The sequence below is a fragment of the Hemitrygon akajei genome, chromosome 2 (genome assembly GCF_048418815.1).
Source record: "Hemitrygon akajei chromosome 2, sHemAka1.3, whole genome shotgun sequence".
Lineage (NCBI taxonomy): Eukaryota > Metazoa > Chordata > Chondrichthyes > Myliobatiformes > Dasyatidae > Hemitrygon > Hemitrygon akajei.
In genome coordinates, this window is record NC_133125.1 from 142,409,806 (window position 1) to 142,429,818 (window position 20,013).

At 44.7% G+C, this 20,013-nt stretch overlaps 1 protein-coding gene across 4 annotated transcripts in view; it reads right to left on the reverse strand.

Annotated features, from left to right (window-relative positions):
* nalcn (sodium leak channel, non-selective) overlaps positions 1 to 20,013 on the reverse strand; it is a 188,577-nt gene that overhangs the window by 100,435 nt on the left and 68,129 nt on the right. For all 4 annotated transcript variants that reach the window (XR_012096255.1, XR_012096254.1, XM_073028810.1 and 1 more), the window contains exons 15-16: positions 19,364 to 19,438; positions 1,692 to 1,828 (exon numbers count right to left, since the gene is read on the reverse strand). Coding sequence is in view for 2 of the 4 variants with exons in the window: in XM_073028810.1 (XP_072884911.1) it covers positions 1,692 to 1,828; positions 19,364 to 19,438 (212 nt within the window). In the remaining 2 variants the exon portion in view is untranslated. The remainder of the gene's footprint in view (positions 1 to 1,691; positions 1,829 to 19,363; positions 19,439 to 20,013) is intronic.

The following is a 20,013-nucleotide window of genomic DNA, read 5'->3' on the forward strand; positions in this document are numbered from 1 at the left end:
TTGCAGCCTGTCATTTCCCTTTTAAGGATGTACTTTTGAACTGTTAAACGATCTAGTGCTTTTGCAGTCTCCTGGTGGATCCAGCGAGGACAAGAGCGGAGATGCAGCAGTGGCTGGGGTGGCTGTGTTGATTCCTGATGGCAAAACACAAACCCGTGGTCGGCTCCATTACTCTGCACTGATTAAAGCATCGAGTAAAGTTAAAATTGCCGAGGAAGAGAGCGGAAACTGACAGGCGTTCAGCACCTGCGCTTGGCCGATCTCCCTCTCTTTTCGTTGCTGACATCAGTGGAAGGGAAGGTGCAGGAGTCCTGCGTCCCACGTTGCCAGGTTCAGGAGCATTTGTTGCCCTGTAGCCATTGAGCTCTTGCCCGGGCTTCACTCGTCTCAGCACTGAATGGGTTCCACAGCTGTGGACTCACTTTCAGGGACTCTGCAGTTCATGTTCCATGCGCTTTTGTTAACTTTTTATTACTGTTTACATGATTTGACCAAGGCACTTCAGCGCTGAACTGACTCTGCAGCTGTAGCCTGCAACCATTGGCACTCACCTCAGTGCTGAACTGGCTCCGTGGGGCCGTGGACCCACTGTTGTGGATTTTGTGGTTAATGTCCTCTGTGTTATTTGTTTACTTTCTAATTGTTTGCACGATTTATTCTTTTTTTCCACACATTGGGTCCTTGATGTGTGTTTTTTAAAAAACGGGCTCTACTGTATTTGTTTGTTTAGTGGCTACCTACAAGAAGACAAATCTCAAGGTTGTATACAGATGATATATTTTGATAATAAATGCACTTTGAATTTTGAGTTGTGAACACTGCCTAGTCCATCACACAAACCTTCTCACTGCCCACATAATCAAGGACTCCTCCTATCCTGGTCATTCTCTCTTCTGGCCTCTCTGTGAAGCAGAAGATGAAAAACCCTGACAGCATGTATCACCAGACTGAAGGACAGCTTCCGTTCTGCTGTGGTGAGACTCTCATGTGCTAAAGCTGAATTCTTGATTTCTCGAACTACCTCACTACTTCCTTTGCACTTTATTTATCTACTTGTACTTTCCCTGTACCTGCAACACTATATTGTTTTCTGTATTTTTTTCCTTACTGTCACTTATACAGTATATGGTTGATCTGTCTGGATGGCACACAAACAAAAGCTTTTCATTTTATCTGGGTACAGGTTGTGAAAATAAACCAATTACTGACTAAACCTTGTCAATGCCCACTTTGTAAGTGTGGCCCCAGATACAATAGCAGCCAGGCAGAGAATGTCTCAAGTAGACTCCAAAATTACTAACACCCCCAACTTCGAGTCATAGAGCACTACAGTAGAGAAACAGGCTCTTTGGCCCATCTAGTCTGTGCCAGACTGGTTTTCTGCCTAGTCCCATCTACCTGCACCTGGACTGTAGCCCTCTATAACTCTCTCAGCCATGTACCTTATCTTAAATGTTACACTCGAACCCAGATCTACCACTTACAATGCAGCTCGTTCCACACCCACACCACCCTCTGAATGAAGTAGTTCCCCCTCAGGTTCCTCTTAAATATTTCACCTTTCACCCTAAACTCATGGCCTTTTGATTTAGTCTCACCTAACCTGAGGGGGAAAAGCCAGCACTTCTTGCTGACAGAAGCAGATTCTCTCTTTCATACTTACGCACCAAGGCCTGCCCATTAAGACCCACCTGATTCTGGGAACGGAGAAGTCTGAGGGCAATTTGGATATCTTCACCATCTGTGGCCTGTTTGGAAACTTCTCAAAGATTCGGAGTCGAAGTGGAAGCTTTTCTTTGGTATCAGCATTGGCCTCACTTTGCTTAATCTGAAATTAAAGTAACACATTGCAATGTAATTGTTTTTCAGTCTTAGGTGACTATGGTTAGAAATCTAATGTCTGGGGTCAGGGAGCAACAGCTGGTGAAGAAACCTACTCTGTGAGGGGTAGGCAAGTTCCAGAACTCAGATCTAGGCATCAGAAGACATTGGCACCAACGTTATGGACCCCATATCTGAAGAAGAACGTGCTGACGTTGGAGAGGATCCAGACAAGGTTTACGAGAATGATCCCAGGGATGAAAGGGTTAATGCATGAGGAGTGCCTGATGACTCTGGGCTCATACACACTGATCTTTATAAGGATGATGGATGAACACTGAAGGGTTTGGATAAAATGGATGTGGAGAGGATGTTTCCATAGTGGGAGGTTTTAGGACCATGGGAACAAACCTCAGGATAGAAGGATATCTCTTTAGAACTGTTACCAGATTCTTGAATGGTCTTCTTATATGACGAGATGGACTTTTGGCCTCACAATCTTCCTCATTATGATTTTACACTTTATCATTTACTTGCACTACTTTTTTGGTAGTTTTTACATTTTATTCTGCATTGTTATTATTTCACTTTATTCTAGTTCAATGCTCTGTGTAATGATTCGATCTGTTTGTACAGTATTCAAGACAAGCTTTTCACTGTATCTTGGTACATCAAGTTCAACTTTATAGTCATCTGACTGTACATACAGGAGGCTCTCTGCAGGTTGGGGTTGACCTAGCTGTCCAAGGGAGTGGCAGTGCCACTAGTACACAAGCCAGGGCGGTACGCTATAGAGAGCAAGCTGTTGCCCATGCAGCAGGCTCCCCCTCTCCACATAACTGATGAATCCAAAGGAATGCTAGAAACTGAACAGGTTGGCACTAGCAGCGTCACAGGAGTTGTCAGGTAGTGTTGAACTGCCTTAGGAACTCCTGCTCCGGAATTTTACTCCTTGAAGCCTTCTCCATGAGTGAGATTAGCTTCAAGACAGAGGAGGCTTGAGACCAGAGTTTGCTTCTCCTAAACGAGCTGCCAACTACGGCTTATGGGCCCCATCTGTCCGGAACACAGTGCACTCACAAAGCATATATTACACACAATACATAAAGCACAATATTACCAGAACTAAGTAAATAAAATATATTTCAAAATGCATGCAGTGTGCAGCACAGGTAAACAGTAACAGCTCACGATCCTAGTAATGAGACCTCAGTGGTGGCAGGGTATTCATTCGTCTCACAGCCTGCGGGAAGAAGCTGTTACCCAGTCTGTCAGTCCTAGTCCTGAGGCTTCTGTAACTCCTTCCTGACAGTGATGGGACAAAGAGATAGTGGGATTGGAGGTAGGGATACTCAACAATGTGTCAGGCCCTTCGTCTGCAACGCTCCTGGTCAATGCCACAAAAAGGAAGGATGGAGAACCCAGAGATCCTCTTAGCGATTTTCCCTATCCTCTATAAGGCCTTGTGGTCCGATGCTTTGCAGCTCCCATGCCACACAATTATGCAGCCAGACAGGATGCTCTTGATGGTGCTCCTGTGGAAAGTTGTTTGAATGGGGGCAGGGAACCTTGCACACCTCAGTCTCCTTAGAAAGTGCAGACGCTGCTGTGTTTTCTTGAATAGTGAGGAGGTGTTGTAGGGCCAGGTTGGATTGTCCATTATGAGCACAACGAAGAACTTAGTGCTCTTCACTCTCTCCATGGGAGCCATTGATGGGCAATGGAGAGTGGTTGACCTGTACTCTCCTGAAATCCACCATCATCATTTTTGTCTTGTCACGTTGCGACTCAGATTGTTGCTCTCACACTGTTTGGCAAGCCTCTCTACTTCCTCTCTCTCTGCCGATGTAATATCACTCAGCGAATTTGATGTCGTTTGAGTTGAATATGGCAGTAAAGTTGTAAGTCAGCAGCATGAACACCAGCGCTCAACATGATGGAGCTTGAGATGTTGATGCCTGGTAACTCGGACTGACTGGTATCTTTCCATCAAGAAGTACAAGATCCAGTTATAGAGAGTGGTGTTGAGCTATATTAAGGACAATTTACCCACCAGCTTCTGAGGAAGAATCTTGTTATTCTCGGAGGCTGAAGTGGATGAACAACATCCTGGCATATGAGGCATCATTTTCTAGGTGGGACAGGACAGAGTGGAGGGTGAGGCTATGGCATCATCAGTGGTCCTGCTTGAGTGGTAGGCACCTGGAAAGGGTCCAATGTGGGATTTTATATGATCTATTACCAGACACTCAAAGCACATCATGATTGCAAAGTCAGTGCCACTAGGCAGTAATCATTTAGGTCAGTTACCATCTCTCTTGGGCACCAGAATGATGGTGGCTGCCTTGAAGCCTGCACGACTGTTTCAAATAGATATTAAAGATGTCCATTAAGACCTTAGTCAGCTGTGCTCATAGCCCCTCAGAACCTGACCGGGTATGTTGTCCAGCCCCACAGCTTTGCATGGGTCTACCCTGACTGGGATCCTTCTCAGCTCAGCTGCGGCCAGTCAGGGGTACCAGTTCCTTAGGGAAAGAGGGAGCTCTCCTCAATGTCACATCACGCACTCAGCATATCAGGAAGAAAGTTGCTGATGTGCAGGGCGGACTTGCAATTGGCTATGGTTTGTATACCTTGTCACAATGTGCCAGGTGTCCCTGGTGTCACACTTTGCCTTCCTGATGGCACAGGAGAACGCGGGTACCCTGATCCCTAAGCAATGAACAAACCTCTGCAGTCAGCCATGGGTTCTGGTTTGTCCTGGCAGTCTAGAGTTTAATCATGGTAATGACCTCATTGCATTTTGCTAAGTAGCTAATCACTAATCCTGCATATTCATCAATGATGATGTGATGATCGTAGGTTGCTGCCTCCCTGAATATGCTCCAGTCAGTGCTTTCAAAGAGGTCCTGCAGCACTGAGGTGGTACCTTTCAGCCAGGTGCTAATCTTCCTGCAAACTGGTTTAACCAGTTGTTTGTTACAGGCAAAATGGATATGTGGTCTGAGTATCTGAGCTGAGGGTAAAGGTCAGCCTTGTAGACACCTCGAACATTGGTATAAACCAGGTCTAACATATTCTCTCCTCTGGTTGCAAAGTTGACATGCTGGTAGAACTGTTTTTAAGTTGGCATAATTGAGATCACTAGCAACAATTGGGGTGAGTGGCTTGGAAACTGCAGATTGTGCTGCAGAGCTCCTCCAGCACCTGCCCAGCACGAGCACAGGAGGGTGATGGGCAGCAATAATCACAATGGCAGTGAACTCTGTCAGTAAGTAGACCAGTTTGCACTTCACCATCAAGAACTCTATCCGCGGTGAGCAGTGGGCTGTTACTACCGAGGCGTTCAAACACCAGTTCTTAATGACGTAGACACACAGCCCCTCAGCAGCCTTGCAGGAAATTACAGCATTCTGTCTGCCCAAAAGGAGATAACGCCTTCTAGGTGAATGGCAGAGCCTGGAAGGGTGTCCCGAAGCAAGGTTTCTGTCAGGGCAAGTATGAAGCAGTCCCTCATCTCTCACTGGTTCAGATGCAGATGCAGGTAATCTTATTTTCCAGCAATTGAACATTAGGGAGTAGAATTGTTGGGAGCGCAGGACTGCAGGGATCCGCTTTAAGTCTTGCTTGAATACTGGCATACTTATTGTGCTTTTGCATTCTCATGCACTGCTTCCAAAGGCCGCTTCCCCAAGTGGCTGTAGTAGACTGCGTGCAGAGTAAGGGCCCATTCCCCACATTAGTATGTAACTGTGCAGCCTTTGTAATTCCACTCACTAATGAGGCTGATTTGTAGATCCTAGTGTTCTTTATGATCAGCAGTGTTTTTTGGTCATAGAAAAGATGAACAAGACAAGAAATTTCACCTTTGATTGGAGTCAGAATGGCTGCTGCAATCATGTGGGTTACCATCTTATGAGGTAATAATGTGATAATAATAAACCGCTATCAACAGAGGAATTTCTTTAGTAAGTGGATAGTGATCTGTGTAATTCTTTGTGGAGACAGTTGTGGAGGCCAAGTCATTGGGTATACTTAAAGCAAAGGTTGATAGATTTTTGCGAAGTCATGGTGTCAAAGGTTGCAGTGAGAAGGCAAGAGAATGGGGTTGAGAGGGAAAAATAAATCAGCTATGATCAAATGGTGGAACAGACGGGGTGGGATGAATGTGGCTCCAGTGGCTTATGGTCATATGGATACAATTTCATCTCTTGGTCTCAAAATCTTGATCAACTTTCAGTCGGTTTTAATTAACACCTCAAGTGCAGGTTTTCTCAAGGCCTCCTTTCTCAAACACACAAAGCCATACTAGTATTGGGGCAAAGCTCAGCCTCTTCAAGTTACTACTTCACGGTTATGATAATTTTACTAAAGCTACTCCAAATTTAAGGACTAGTTACAAACCAATTAACTCGCTTCATCCATCAGGCTGTTAGTAAAAGCTATAGACTGCCCAATGAGTGACGAACACAACTCTGAACCATTAAAAAGTTGTAAATTTTTAAGCTTATTCAATCATCTTCAAGCCATAAGGCACCAGCTTCAGGAGGCCCAGCCTCAAGAAGGAAGCATCTACCATGAAACACTCCCACCATCCAGGCCCTGCTGTCTTCGCGCAGCTACCATTGGGCAAGCCTAAAGTTCCATACCAACAGCTTCAAGAACAGCTACTTCCCTTCAAACATTCGGTTCTTGAATCAACTGGCTCAACCCTAATTATTACCTCTGTATAGCAACACTATGAACACTTTGCACTACAATGGACATTTTTTTTCTGTTCTGATTATGTTCTTAAATAATTTTGGTGTCATAGCAAAGAGCTCTGGGTACTGTCCCTAAAGCTCTCTGCTGCTCCTTAAAGACATTTCTCAAAATCTGTCTCCTCAACAGATGGGAAAACCCAAGAAAAATACTCCACCCATAATATCATAAAACAGCTGAAGAGAAATGAATACCGACTCTTCAATCGATCATCATGCTGTGGTTTGTGGGAGCCTACGGTATACAAATCAGCTGCTTACAAATGAAACTTCCAACCAGGAGATGAGGGTCACTTTGCCACAGCTGAAATGCACTACAAAAATACAGGGCAGCCTTTCTTTTTCCAGCGGTGTTTATCACTTTATTCACCTAATGAGAATTTCAGTTATCAGGCCCTGTAGATTGCAGTGATATTACTGAAGACAGAGAATTACAGGGTTTGAGATGTGATTAATGACTCATGGTGCTTGCACAAGCTCTGGGCTCCTACTGTGTGACCTCACTGTCTAATGTGGAGTTCCCTGTGGAGAGCCAAGGCAGGAAGAGAAGAGAGGGGGGGAGACTCAGGAGGGGAGCGATAAAGAGAAAGAAAAAGCGAAAGAGATAAAGCTAGAGAGAAGGGGGGAATAGGGGAGAGTTTGATGGGAAGGAGAGAAGAGAGGAAAGAGAGGGAGTGGAGGAGGAGGGGAGAGAGAGGGGGAGGGGAGAGAGGGGGGAAGGGGAGAGAGGGGGGAAGGGGAGAGAGGGGGGAAGGGGAGAGAGGGGGGAAGGGGAGAGAGGGGGGAAGGGGGAGAGAGGGGGGAAGGGGAGAGAGGGGGGGAAGGGGAGAGAGGGGGGAAGGGGAGAGAGGGGGAAGGGGAGAGAGGGGGGAAGGGGAGAGAGGGGGAAGGGGAGAGAGGGGGGAAGGGGAGAGAGGGGGGAAGGGGAGAGAGGGGGAAGGGGAGAGAGGAAGGGGAGGGAGAGAGAGAGAAAGGGGAGAGGGGGAGGGGAGAGAGAGGGGGAAAGGGAGGGAGAGAGAGAGGGGGGAGGGAGAGAGGGGAAGGGGAGGGAGAGAGAGAGGAAGGGGAGAGGGGGGAGGGGAGAGGAAGGGGAGAGGGGGAGGGGAGAGGAAGGGGAGAGGGGGAGGGGAAGGGGAGAGAGGGGGAGGGGAGGGGGGAAGGGAGAGGGGAGGGGAGGGGGAGAGACAGAGGAAGGGGAATGAGAGAGAGGGAGGAAGGGAGACAGTGAAGAAAATGGTGAAAGGAGAAGAGAGGAGAAAGCCAGATAGATTTACGTTTCCCTTACATTTCTTTTAGAATGACTCAAAATGTAGGGACATGAAACAAAGTGCTGGAAACACTCCATTGGATTTGGATCATGATTGGCACCGTTCTTTGTTGGTGTGAAACAGGAAACACATCAGCTGATTATGCACAGTCTGAGGACTGTGCTGGGGGCAGCCCACAATTGTCGTCATGCTTCCAGTGCCAACGTAGCATGCCCATAACTTACTAACCCTAACCTCTACATCTTTGGAATATAAGAGGAAACAGGAGCACTTGGAGGAGACCTAAATGGTCACAGGGAGAATGTAGAAACTCCTCACAGGCAGTGGCAGTAATTGAGCCCTGTCCAGTGATCATTGGGGTGCACTAACCACTACCATGCCACCCTGGAATCTGAAGCAACAATCAATTTGCTGGAGGAACTTAGAAGGTCAGGCAGCATCCGTACGGAAGGAGGAACTGTCAACGCTCTGATGCAGGGACTCAACCAAAAAAGTTGACATTGCTCCAGTAGATTCCTTGTTGTGTGAGAGAGCTGAGCCAGGGAAGGAGAAGGAGTATCAGAGGGTGGGGTTTCCCTCCCATATTGGGTCTGCCTGGACAGCACTGAGGACTGCTCCACCACCCATGTACCAGTAATCCCAGCCCAGAAATGTTTACGCCCCACCTTGCATTTAGTCATTCTACTCTGATGTTGCCTCTTTAAATATAAATTTGCATAATTTTGCACTCACAGATGCTGCAGCGCACTTAAAAAAATCAAAAACCAGAATAGAACCTCATTAAGCTGTTCAGAGAATGTGTCCCGCGTTTGACATCAAGTAACTCTGTGATTGACAGGTACCTCCCCACTTCCAGCAAGCAAATAATTTAAAACACATCTCAAGAATCCTCAGTATCACATTAGTATACAGGAGCGCATTTAAAAAAAACATTCTGTAGTCTGCCAGGAATACTGAATATAAAGTACAGAATCAGGCCATTTGGCCCCTCAAGTCTGCATATCTCCTGCATGCACAGTTCTTCCCGCTCCTCTCTATCTTGGTCCATCTGCATGCCTTTCCTGATGTTTGGTTTTAATAGTGTACTCTCCCATACTGGTGTGTACTGGGAGCTGACCATTGCAAATATTACCAAAGACTCATTTCTACAGAAGCAGCACTGGAGAGCATCTGGTTGCATCTCTGCCTGGTATGGAGCCTCTAATGCAAAGGTTTGCAAGAGACTGCAGAGGGCTGTAGAGGAAGCCAGCTACATCATGGGCACAACCCTCCCCACAACTGAGGGCATACTGACGAAGTGCTGCCTCAAGAAGGTGGCATTCATCCTTATGAACCCTCACCATCCTGTTTCCTCAATGCTACCTGCCCCTCCACCAATCCTTCTGTCATTTGCAAACTCGTCAACAAAGCCGAAATTCCATCATCAAAATCATTGATATACAGGCAGTCCCCGGGTTACATACGAGTTCCGTTCCTGAGTCTGTCTTAAGTCGGATTTGTACGTAAGTCAGAAAAAGTACATCCGGTATTATTTAGCATCAGTTAGTCAAACGTTTGTCTCAGTATATAGTATATATACGACCTTTCTATGCATATAAAACACTTAAGAAACGTATGTATTCCAATAATTAAACCACTGCGTTGCTTAGTAATAATTGTAGCTTTCATCGGGGCAGAGCCTTTCACATGCTCCATTATTCTCACTTTATCTGTTATCCTTTAAAATTGTTCCAATTGTTGACCGACTATAGACTAACGGTTTTCCAATGACCGATGGCGTTTCACCTCTTTCCAAATGCTTTATTATTTCCACTTTATTTTCAATCACGATCGCTTCCTGTCAATGGAACAGAAACACTGCGGGTGGCGGGTTCTGACCTGCGGTGGCTCCCGAGGTCCGCTGGATCCTAAGGACCACCACACTGAATTCCCCGGGTCCTAAACTACAGCACACCGAGACAGGTTAAACAGGACAAGTGGGGGCTGTGCTGGGTTTGGGTATTTGATCCTCCACAATATTCCGCGTGGGAATTTAAACTGGAGGGTGGCGTTAATTTTTTTTAACCAGGTTGATTTGCGAGCTCGACATTAACCCGGCACGGATGGTATGGGAGTCACTGGATCGACATCAACCCTGCACGGGAGCGGTCTGCACTAAATCAAACTCAGGAACCTCCATTCTCTAGCCACCATTCTCTAACTGCGTCACCAGCCGACCAGAACGAGGGGGGGGGGGGGTGTCAGGGTGAATCTTACTAAGAAAAATTTAAGCCAAATACAAAGTTAAACACTCAACACAGTGTCACGGCAATGACTTAAAATGGCAGACAGTGTCGCGATCTGACTTAAAATGGCGGATGGCATTCTTCTTCCTCGGTTTGTAAGTACGAGTTGTCCGTAAGTCGGATGTTAGTAACTCGGGGACTACCTGTACCCATAAAAAGAAGCGGCCCCAAAACTGACCTCTGTGGAACATCACAGTCACTGGCAGCCAACCAGAAAAGGATCCTTTTATTCCTACTTGCTGTTCCCTACCAATCAGCCAATGCTCTAACCATGCCAGTAACTTTCCTGCAATACCATGGGCTCTAAAGTTGGTAAGCAGTCTCATGTGTGGCACCTTGTCAAAGCCCTTCTGAAAGACCAAATATTCAACATCCACTGCATCCTCTTTATCTATCCTACTTGTAATCTCCTCAAAGAATTCCGACAGGTTCATCAGGCAATATTTTGCCTCAAGGAAACTATGCTGACTTTGTCCTATGCCACTGAGTACTCCATAACCTCATCCTCAACAACTGATTCCAACATCTTCCCAGTCACTGAGGTCAGGCTACTGACTTATAATTTTCCTTTCTGCTGCCTTCATCCTTTCTTAAAGAGTGGAATGACATTTGCAATTTTCCAGTCCTCTGGCACCATGCCAGAGTCCAATGATATTTGAAAGATCATTACTAATGCCGCCATAATCTCTACCACTACCTCTTTCAGAACCCTAGGGTGTTGTTCGTCTGGCTTGGGACTTCTGTACCCTTAGATCTTTCAGCTTTTTAAGCACCTTCTCCCTTGTAATATTAACCACTCACTTCTCTTCCCTCACACCCCTTCAACATCTGACACACTGCTAGTGTCTTCCACAGTGAAAACTGATGCAAAATACAGTCGGCCCTCCTTATTCGCACGGGATTGGTTCCGGGACCCCCCCGTGGATACCAAAAAATGCAGATACTCAAGTCCCTTATATAAAATGGCATAGTATTTGCATAAAAACCTAAGTACATCCTCCCGAATACTTTAAATCATCTCTAGATTACTTACAATACCTAATACAATGTAAATACTATGTAAATAGCTGTTATACTGTATTGTTTAGGGAATAATTACAAGAAAAAAGTCTGTACACGCTCAGTACAGACGCAACCATCGTAGCTCTTCTGGGAACGCTGTTGCCACCTTGGCATCAGCCAATCCCGATTCTCCTGTGATCTTTAAGTTCTTGAGGCTGTAGTGCTTTACATAGCTAGCCAGCCATCCCTTACTAACCTTAAAACTCCTTCCTGTTGCTCACAACACAAATAGCGAAGTGAACGAATGAGACGCGAGGCGAACAATGCTCAACTTCTGGGTTTTCCCGATCCGCGGTTGGTTGAATCCGCGCATGCAGATCCTGCGGATAAGGAGGGCCGACTGTACTCATTTAGTTCATCTGCCATCTCCTTGTACCCCATTACTATTTCTCTAGCCTCATTTTCTAGCAGTCCTATATTCACCCTCATCTCTTTTTTTATTTTTTACATACTTGAAAAAGCTTTTATTATCCACTTTCATATTGTTTACTAGGTTGCTTTCATATTGCATCATTTCTCTCCTAACGATTCTTTTAGATGCTCTCTGTAGGTATTTAAAAACTTCTCAATCCTCTATCTTCCTGCTAATTTTTGCTTTGATGTATGTCCTTTCTTTTGCTTTCACATTATGAAGGGCAATAGTCCTGGTGCAGATCCATGGGAGTAGGCAGTTTAAATGGTTTGGTACGGAATAAATGGGCCAAAGGGTCTGCTTCTATGCTCGACTTTTCTATGACTCTTATATGACAATAATAATTTACCAATTTATCAAATAAAGAGCTCACATATAGCATGTTGGCGTAGACAGAAAATTGCTGGCTAACAGGATCATAGATGGGGTGATGACTCAAAGTTTGACAGGGAAGTAAGTTGTGAAGAGGATTTATGGAGTCTATGAAAGGATAAGGGTGGGTTGAGAGGCAATAATGTAGGAAAATGTGTGAAACAGTCCATTTTAAACAGGTACAAAAAAAACACAATCTTAAGGGTAAAAGACAGCAGAGCGAAAGAGGCAGAGATCTGAGTGTTCCAGTGCTGATTTGTAGGTCTAATATGTGCCCACACCAAGCAACTACAAAAAGCTATGAGGTGTTTCTGTTTATTGCAAAGAAAATTGATTACCAAAGTAAGGAGGCTGAGCTACAGTTACACTAGGGATTGATAAGCCCACACCTGGAGATGTGAACAGTATTGGTCTCCTTTTTTAATGATGGATGTTAATGCACTGGAAGCAGGCAACACATAGAAATGGGTATTTTCAATACTTGAAATGGGCCGGCTATCTTATGAGAAACAGTAGGGCAGGTCTGAATTGTGTCTTCTTGAGCTTAGAAGAGCATGAGGTGATTTCATTGAAACAGAAACTTTTGAGGTGTCTCAACAGGGAGGATATTTTGTCTTGTGGTAGAATAAAGAATTAGCAGTCACTGTTTAAAAATCAAGAGTCACCCACTAAAGACAGATGGAACAAGTTTGTTTCTCTCAGATCTCTGGAACTCTGAAGAGTGGTAGAAGCAATATTCTGGGTTTAGAAAGGTTCTGAGCGTAGATCAGGATGAAAGTTGACTGAAGGGAGACAGGGATGTGGAAATAAGCACTCAAACAGATCAGCCATGATGTTATTACATAACGTAATGGATCAAACCTGATTCTAATCTGCATGTCTGGATGTTTGCTACATTCAATGTAAACTAAAGGGGCCTGATAGTGTTAAAACTAATTAGAGCTCCTATTTATGTGGCAATACACGTACTTACTGAGTAGGCAAGGCTGTAGCTGTTGACTTGGTGGTGACCTGATTATCTGGTAGCCTATACTACAAAAGATAGTGCAGCACCAACACCATAAGAATAATACCGAGACAGAGAACCTGCTGGAAGAACTCAGTGGGTTGAATAACATCTGTGGGAGGAAAGGAATTTTCCAAACACTGCATGAGGACGAGTTTTTCCAGCAGATTGTTGTTCCATATTCCAGCATCTACAGTCTCTTGCATCTCCAGTAATGGGACTGGTTGCATTGGAATTAGCAGGAAGATACATTCTTTCTCGATGTTACACCCGTTCAACGCCGTAAACCCACTCCTATAGAAGGGAGCTCTCCATTTTCAAGGAAAGGAAGATTCTCCTTCATGGACTTATGACATCCATCTTATGGCTGTTGCTCCCAGTTCCAAGAACATTATGGATTATAATCTTTTCTGCCTAACAGCTCCAAGGACACAGGTTCAATCCTGAGCTCAGCTATCTTTGGTGTAGTTTCCACATTTTCCCTGTGACCATGTGGGTTTACCCTGCTCACTTCTGTTTCCTCCCGCATCCCATATCAGTTGGTCACTATAAATTGCCCCCGAGGGTGTAGTGAAGGGTAGAATCCCGGGTGGGGGGGAAGCTTTTGATGAGAATGTGGGGAGAATAAATAATGGAATTAATGTAGGATTGGCGCAAATACGATGGGCCAAAGGGCCTATTTCTGTGCTGTATCTCTATGATTCCATAAGTACATCTGACTTTGGAATGGCAGAACAATATCACCGGTTTCCAGCGTCACATTGTCTGAATTGCTCACATTTAATGCACTTCCCATCCAAGGGTGAGTTCCATCTCCAACTTTTGCAACTGTGCTTTTTTTCCCACAAGTCGGAAAGCAAAAGCCCTTTCGAAAGTTATTATTGAGTGCACTTGCAACATCCTACAAGAATATTATTTTATGATCTTATATAGAACACTTTGTCTCCAGGGAGAGAACATTATGATTGCAGCTTTGAGGGCTTTATGGGAGAGCATTGATTCTCAAGGCAGATGCCATAACTAGAAGGTGCGAGATTGAAAGGCACAATATGTTTCCAATTAATGGCAATGTCTAAAATTGCTCTAAATTACTGTCCTACACACTTCCACCCTCTTAAGTCTTGTTTGTGAATTCTTATTCAGGTTTTATTTGTCATAAATGGAAGGGATCTTTTCTTACCCCTGTGTGTGTCAGGGTCACAGAGATACATTACAGAAGCAGGCCATTCAGCCCATTTAGTCTTCAGCTATCTTCCATATGCACAAATCTTACATTGATTTCATTTTTTTGATATTCCCCGCATTCCCATCAACTCGTCCCAGAATCTACCCCTCACCTGCAAACTAGGGGCAATTTACAGCTGTCAATTAGCCTACTGACCCACACATCTTTGAGATGTGGAAGAAACAGGAGCACCTGGGGCAAACAGATCTGGTCACAGGGAGAGCATGTAAACTTCAGACAGTCAGCATACAAGGTCAGGACTGAATCTTGGTCTCTGGTGTTGTAATGTATTGGCTTTCCCAACAACACCATTGCGTCACCCAAAGTCTCCTTGGTTACCAGCTGTGGACTCAACGTGGGTAGAACCCTCAAATCATAGTCAGAATCAGAATCTGGTTTAACATCACTGGCATATATTGTGAAATTTGTTGTCTTTGCGGTGGGAGTACAGAGCAGAGGGGAAGAAGCTGTTTCCGAATCATTAAGTATGTGCCTTCAGGCTTCTATACCTCCTTCCTGACGGTAGCAGTGAGAACAAGTCATTGGAGTGACCAGAGGTCCTTAACAATGGATGCCACCTTTTTGAAGATGTCCTAGATTGTACAGATGTCACAAGATTGTCCTTTCAAGCCCCACACTGGATGTTTCAACATAAACTCAGGCCAACTCTCTTTAACAGTGAGGCAGTGCTCACTGTGAGAGGTGTTGTCTTTTAAATGAGACATTAATTCAAGGTCCTGAATTGACAAACCCAATGAAGAATTTGAGATATTCTCTGCAGTATCCAGGGACAAATATTTATCGCTCTATCAACACTGCTGTAAAGATCTGCTTGTGGCAGCTTTCTGTACACAAGCTTCTAACATTACAGAAGTAATTGCTAGACACAAAGTGTTTTGGAATGTCTTCATTAGGAAAGTTAAAGGAGATGTGTGGGGTAAGGGTGGCAGGTGCCTAGAATGTGCTGCTGGGAATGATAGTAGAGGCAGATATGATAGAGGTATTTAAGAGACTCTTAGGCACATGAATGTACAGGGAATGGAGGGATATGGGTATGTGTGGACAAAGGGATTACGTGCCCTTAAATCAATTTGTTTGGCACAACATTGTGGGCCAAAAGGCCTGTTCCTGTGTCACACTGTTCTATGTTATATCTTGAGTTTATAGGTGCTATATAAATGCAAATAGGTTTTTAAACACATGCAGTGGGTGAGCTCTTTACTTGTTCCACCTCATTACTGCAACAATCTAAACTAGACCTCACGAGGGACTGCAGATGCTGGAAATCTGGAGCAACACACATGATGTCGGAGGAACTCAGCGGGTCAGGCAGCATCCTTGGAGGGAAATGCACAGTTGACATTTTGGGTCGAGACCTGAACAGCAAGTTTTCCGGCCAAGTTATTCATGCCCTGATCCAGACTGCTTCAGTTGTGAATCCATCACTCTGCCTGGAAAATCTGCACCAGAATAAAAATCCTCAAGAACCACTTTCAGTATTTGATTCAGAAGTATGATTTTTGAAAGGCATTGTTACACTTGACCTCAATTCTATATCCTTCCCTCAATAGGTAATTGACTTCAGTTTGATATTTCCATTAGGAATTAAACTCTAGAATTCTTGAGCTGTTCTAATTGAAATAAACTATTTACCAAGCTGCCTCATTAGGCTGCAGAGTTTGGGAAAGGATTGTCTGTGCTTTGTCAGACTGCAGTGCAGCCATGAGCACAACCATAGTCTGGGTCTTTACAGAATTACTGTCATAACAAAGATTTAATTAATTTAATGACCCCAGAATTCACAGACATGAGAAATAAAAACAATTTTTAAATGGAAAAGTACACCCAAAGGCAATTAGAATGTACAAGCAAGGTACTTCAGCTTTATTTTATTTTGAGATTCAGCATGGTAACATTCCCTTCCAGCCCATCTAACCCATGCCACCAATTAACCCACTAACCTGTACGTCTTTGAATGTGGGAGGAAACCAGAGCACCTGGGGGAAACCAGGTCATGGGGGAAGAATATACACATTCCTTATAGAGAGCAGCGGAATTGAACCCAAGTGCTGGTGCTTTAATAGTATTATATTGACCGCTACACTACTAAAAAGATGAAATATGAAGGTAAGCTAGCTGATATAAAAGAGGATGCCAGAAGTTTTATCGGATATACTATATAAAGAATAAAAGGGAAGTGAGACTGGATATTGGACCGCTGGAAAATGACACTGGAGAGATGATAATAAGGGACAACAAAATAGTGGATGAACTTAGTAAGTATTTTGTGTCAGTCTTGAGTACATCGGCAATAGGCCAAGCTCTGAGCCTGTACTCGTCAGAGTTTAGAAGAATGATTGAGATGTTATTGAAACCTTTTGAATATTGGAAGGTTGACACAGACCGGATGTGGAGAGGATGCTTCCCATAGTTGGAGAGTCTAGCACCAATGCACAGCCTTGGAATAGAAAATATCCCTTTAAAACAGAGATGAAGAGGAATTTCTTTAGTCAGAGGGTGGTGTATCTGTGGAATTTATTGTCACAGATGGCTGTGGAGGTCAAGTTATAGGGTATTCTTAAAGCACAGGTGAGAGGTTCTTGATTGGTAATGGTGTCATGATGGAATCGCAGAGCAGGCTCGGTGCGCCAGATGGCCTAATTCTGCTCCTATGTCTTCATGGTACCCAAAATATAACCCATTCTCTTTACCCTAACCTTCCTTGCAGTATCTGGTCTCATTTTAATTTTGCAGCGATTCTCCAGTTTATACAAGATGCCTTTCTGTAACTGAATGTCAAAGTATGGAGTACTCTGCACAGGACTTGAGGCAATGAGGAGCAGTTTCTGTGCTACCTAAAAGTGACAAATTGTTGCTCTATGATACAGGGACAGGCTGTGTCACCAGTCTGGTCACTTGTTCACCCACTCACTCACTGACAAGCTCCGGTGGCCCCTTCCAGGCACAGTGAGGGAGGTAGCAACCACCCTTTCCCCCACCCTCTCAGTGGGGGTGTTGTGGGGTGAGAGGGGTGTGGGCGGGCTGGCAATAATTTGAGAGTTTCCAAACAGAAACATCAATTCAGCTAGATCCAAATATCTAGCTCGAATCTCATTGGAGTCAAATTCACCAATTTCAAACGATCTTTAACAGAGCCGTCTGGTGGGGGGAATTCCAGGTTCCAGATTCCACTGTTCCCTGCCTGGTTTCTGACAGTTCCTGATCTTCCAATCAACTGCTCCCCCTCTGTACCTTTAGAAGGATATGGGTCAAATGCAGGCAAATGGATTGGCATGGATGAGTTGGGCCAAATGTCCTGTTTCCGTGCTGTATAATTCTGTGAGGTTGGAGACACGGTCCTAGAGCTGGCAGAGCAGGCCCCCTGTGCCCTAGTGTCCTGTGACTGGAGGGGCACCTTTGAGCACACAGTCAATCACAGATGAAACTGGAAGCAAATGATTGCGTGGGCTGCGGATGTTGATGGAGACACCAGCTGAGTGAAGGACAGGTTTCTAACGGTGCCAATTACAACCCACGCACACCCACACACACATTACCACCACGCGATTACCCACCTCCTGCTCAAGCTAATACTTTGTATCAGATTCACAATCTTTTAAAAAATGATTCCCTATGCTTCAGGTTGTGATGTGGGAAGTGAACCTCTTTACCAGACCTCTGGAGGCCTGAAGATATGATCTTATTTCCCTACATACGAGGTCAGGCCAGCTGCAGACCGACCCTTGCAGCATTCTCTGTGCACTTGTGCATGAACTGCAGCCTGCAGCTGTTCAGACACCTCTGTGCATCTACCCATCCTGATGCATTGGCTGCCCGTTCAGAAATCGCCACACACCCATTCGTACTAGTATATCAGCTGCAGCCTGAATGTGTTCAGAAATCACTGTATCCTCTTCTGATGCATTGTTTGGGGACAGTGGCGCTTTGACTGCCAGGATAGACACTCAGTTCCACACTGCAATCATAAGCTCAGCTCATTCAATGCCCCACAGGGACAGAGGAGAACTACCGGCCATCATAGCCTTGACAACTGAATTTTCATCTTTCACAAATTCAATTTCAAAACCATAATATTAATTAATAGAAATGCAGAGTGTACCAACAATTCAAACTAGTATTTCATTTCGATATCAGTGATGTGGCATTGATTAGGAGGAGGAGGTTTAAGAAAACATACTTGCTTGTAACTGTACAATGTCCTGTGTATGTTACTCAAAATGGGTTCTTTGGTTTGTTAAGAGTAGGAATGCTTCTTTGTCTGATAAGTGTTTCTCTCGCAGTTGTTTAGCTTTAGACTTGCTGATATGGGGATTGTATTCATTTGTTAACCAATGGGGAATGTTATTTTGTCTTGTGAGGCTGGGAACTTGGGGGGGGGTTTTTGCGGTCTTTTGAGGAGAGTCGAGAGGAAGACGCCGAGGAAGGTGGACATGCACTGCACTGCTTGGTTGACCACCGGGGGTGGTCCCAGGTGTGAAGACGTAGAGGTCGGAGGCAAGCGACGAGGGGTCGAATGGTTCAATGGTTGAGCTCCAACGATGTGCTCTAAACTGACTGAACTTTGATAAGTTGGCGCCTTTTGTTTTTTTTTCTTTCCTTTCATATATATTGTATTGCCTAGTACTCTTTTAGTTTTAGTAAACTCTTTAAAGTGTATTTCATAACGGTATCTGGTGTGAATTTGATGTGTGCGGGCGCGAGGCATAAACTTGATTCTCACAGCACCTGCGTGTACGGGAGGTGGGGTTGGTGAGTGGCTGGATCTCCTTTTCCCCTAGACATATACCAGCCTGTTGGTTAGGTGTTACATAACATTCAACCCTACTCATCCACACCAACCAAAGGGGCCTTCCTGAACTGGTTCCCTTTGCCCCAAATAGTCCCATCCATGTATCTGTCTAAATGTCTTTTAAACATTGTAATTGCATCTGTGTCTACTACTTCCTTGGACAGCTCATTTCACATACCCACTACTCTGTGTGAAAAACCTGCCCCCTCAGGTCTGTTTCAAATGTTTCCCCTCTCACATTAAACCCATGCCTTCTAGTTGTAGAATTAGGAAGCTTCACATCGCCTTAAGACAGACCATACAGTGACAAGCTCTCCAAAGACAGCAACAAAAATGCATTACCTGCTTGAGTTTTTTCAGATCTTCATCCAGCTCGAGATTGTCCAGGATGACAGCAACGAACAGGCTCAGGAGGATCTGCAGAAGAATTCAAATTCTTTTCAGACAGTCCGGTTACAACACTGAAATAACTGGCATCTTAAGCTCAGTGTACAAGGAAATCAAATGCTCAGGCAAAATACCAATGAGAGTTCTCGTGTATCAATGTTCACACACCCCAGCGCAATTGTGATACATCCAATCAAACTTTGGAAATTAGCTAGTAACATAAGTAAGCATTTGTTTAGAAAAACTATCTGTTTCTTCCCTATATAGCTACTTAATGGAATTTATGTAAGATTCATACCAGTAACACAAAACGAGTCACATTATCTGCAAGTTAAGTCCATCTTGCCACTCTGCTCTTCTGCTGGTATATGCTCCACACCAGTTGACTTCCAAACCTCTTCACCTCTCCATCACCATCTTCCTCTCTCCCTCGGCCATTTGCCCAAAATCCTCTTAAATCTGTCTTTACTCTTTACCTCCATCCCTCCGTGTGAGGATGAGATCAATATTCTCTCAGCTCCTTCTGAATCGTTGTGACACAACAGGGAAGTGGGCCCTTTGGCCCCTCATGTCCATACTGACCACTTTGCCCAGCTGTATTCTTT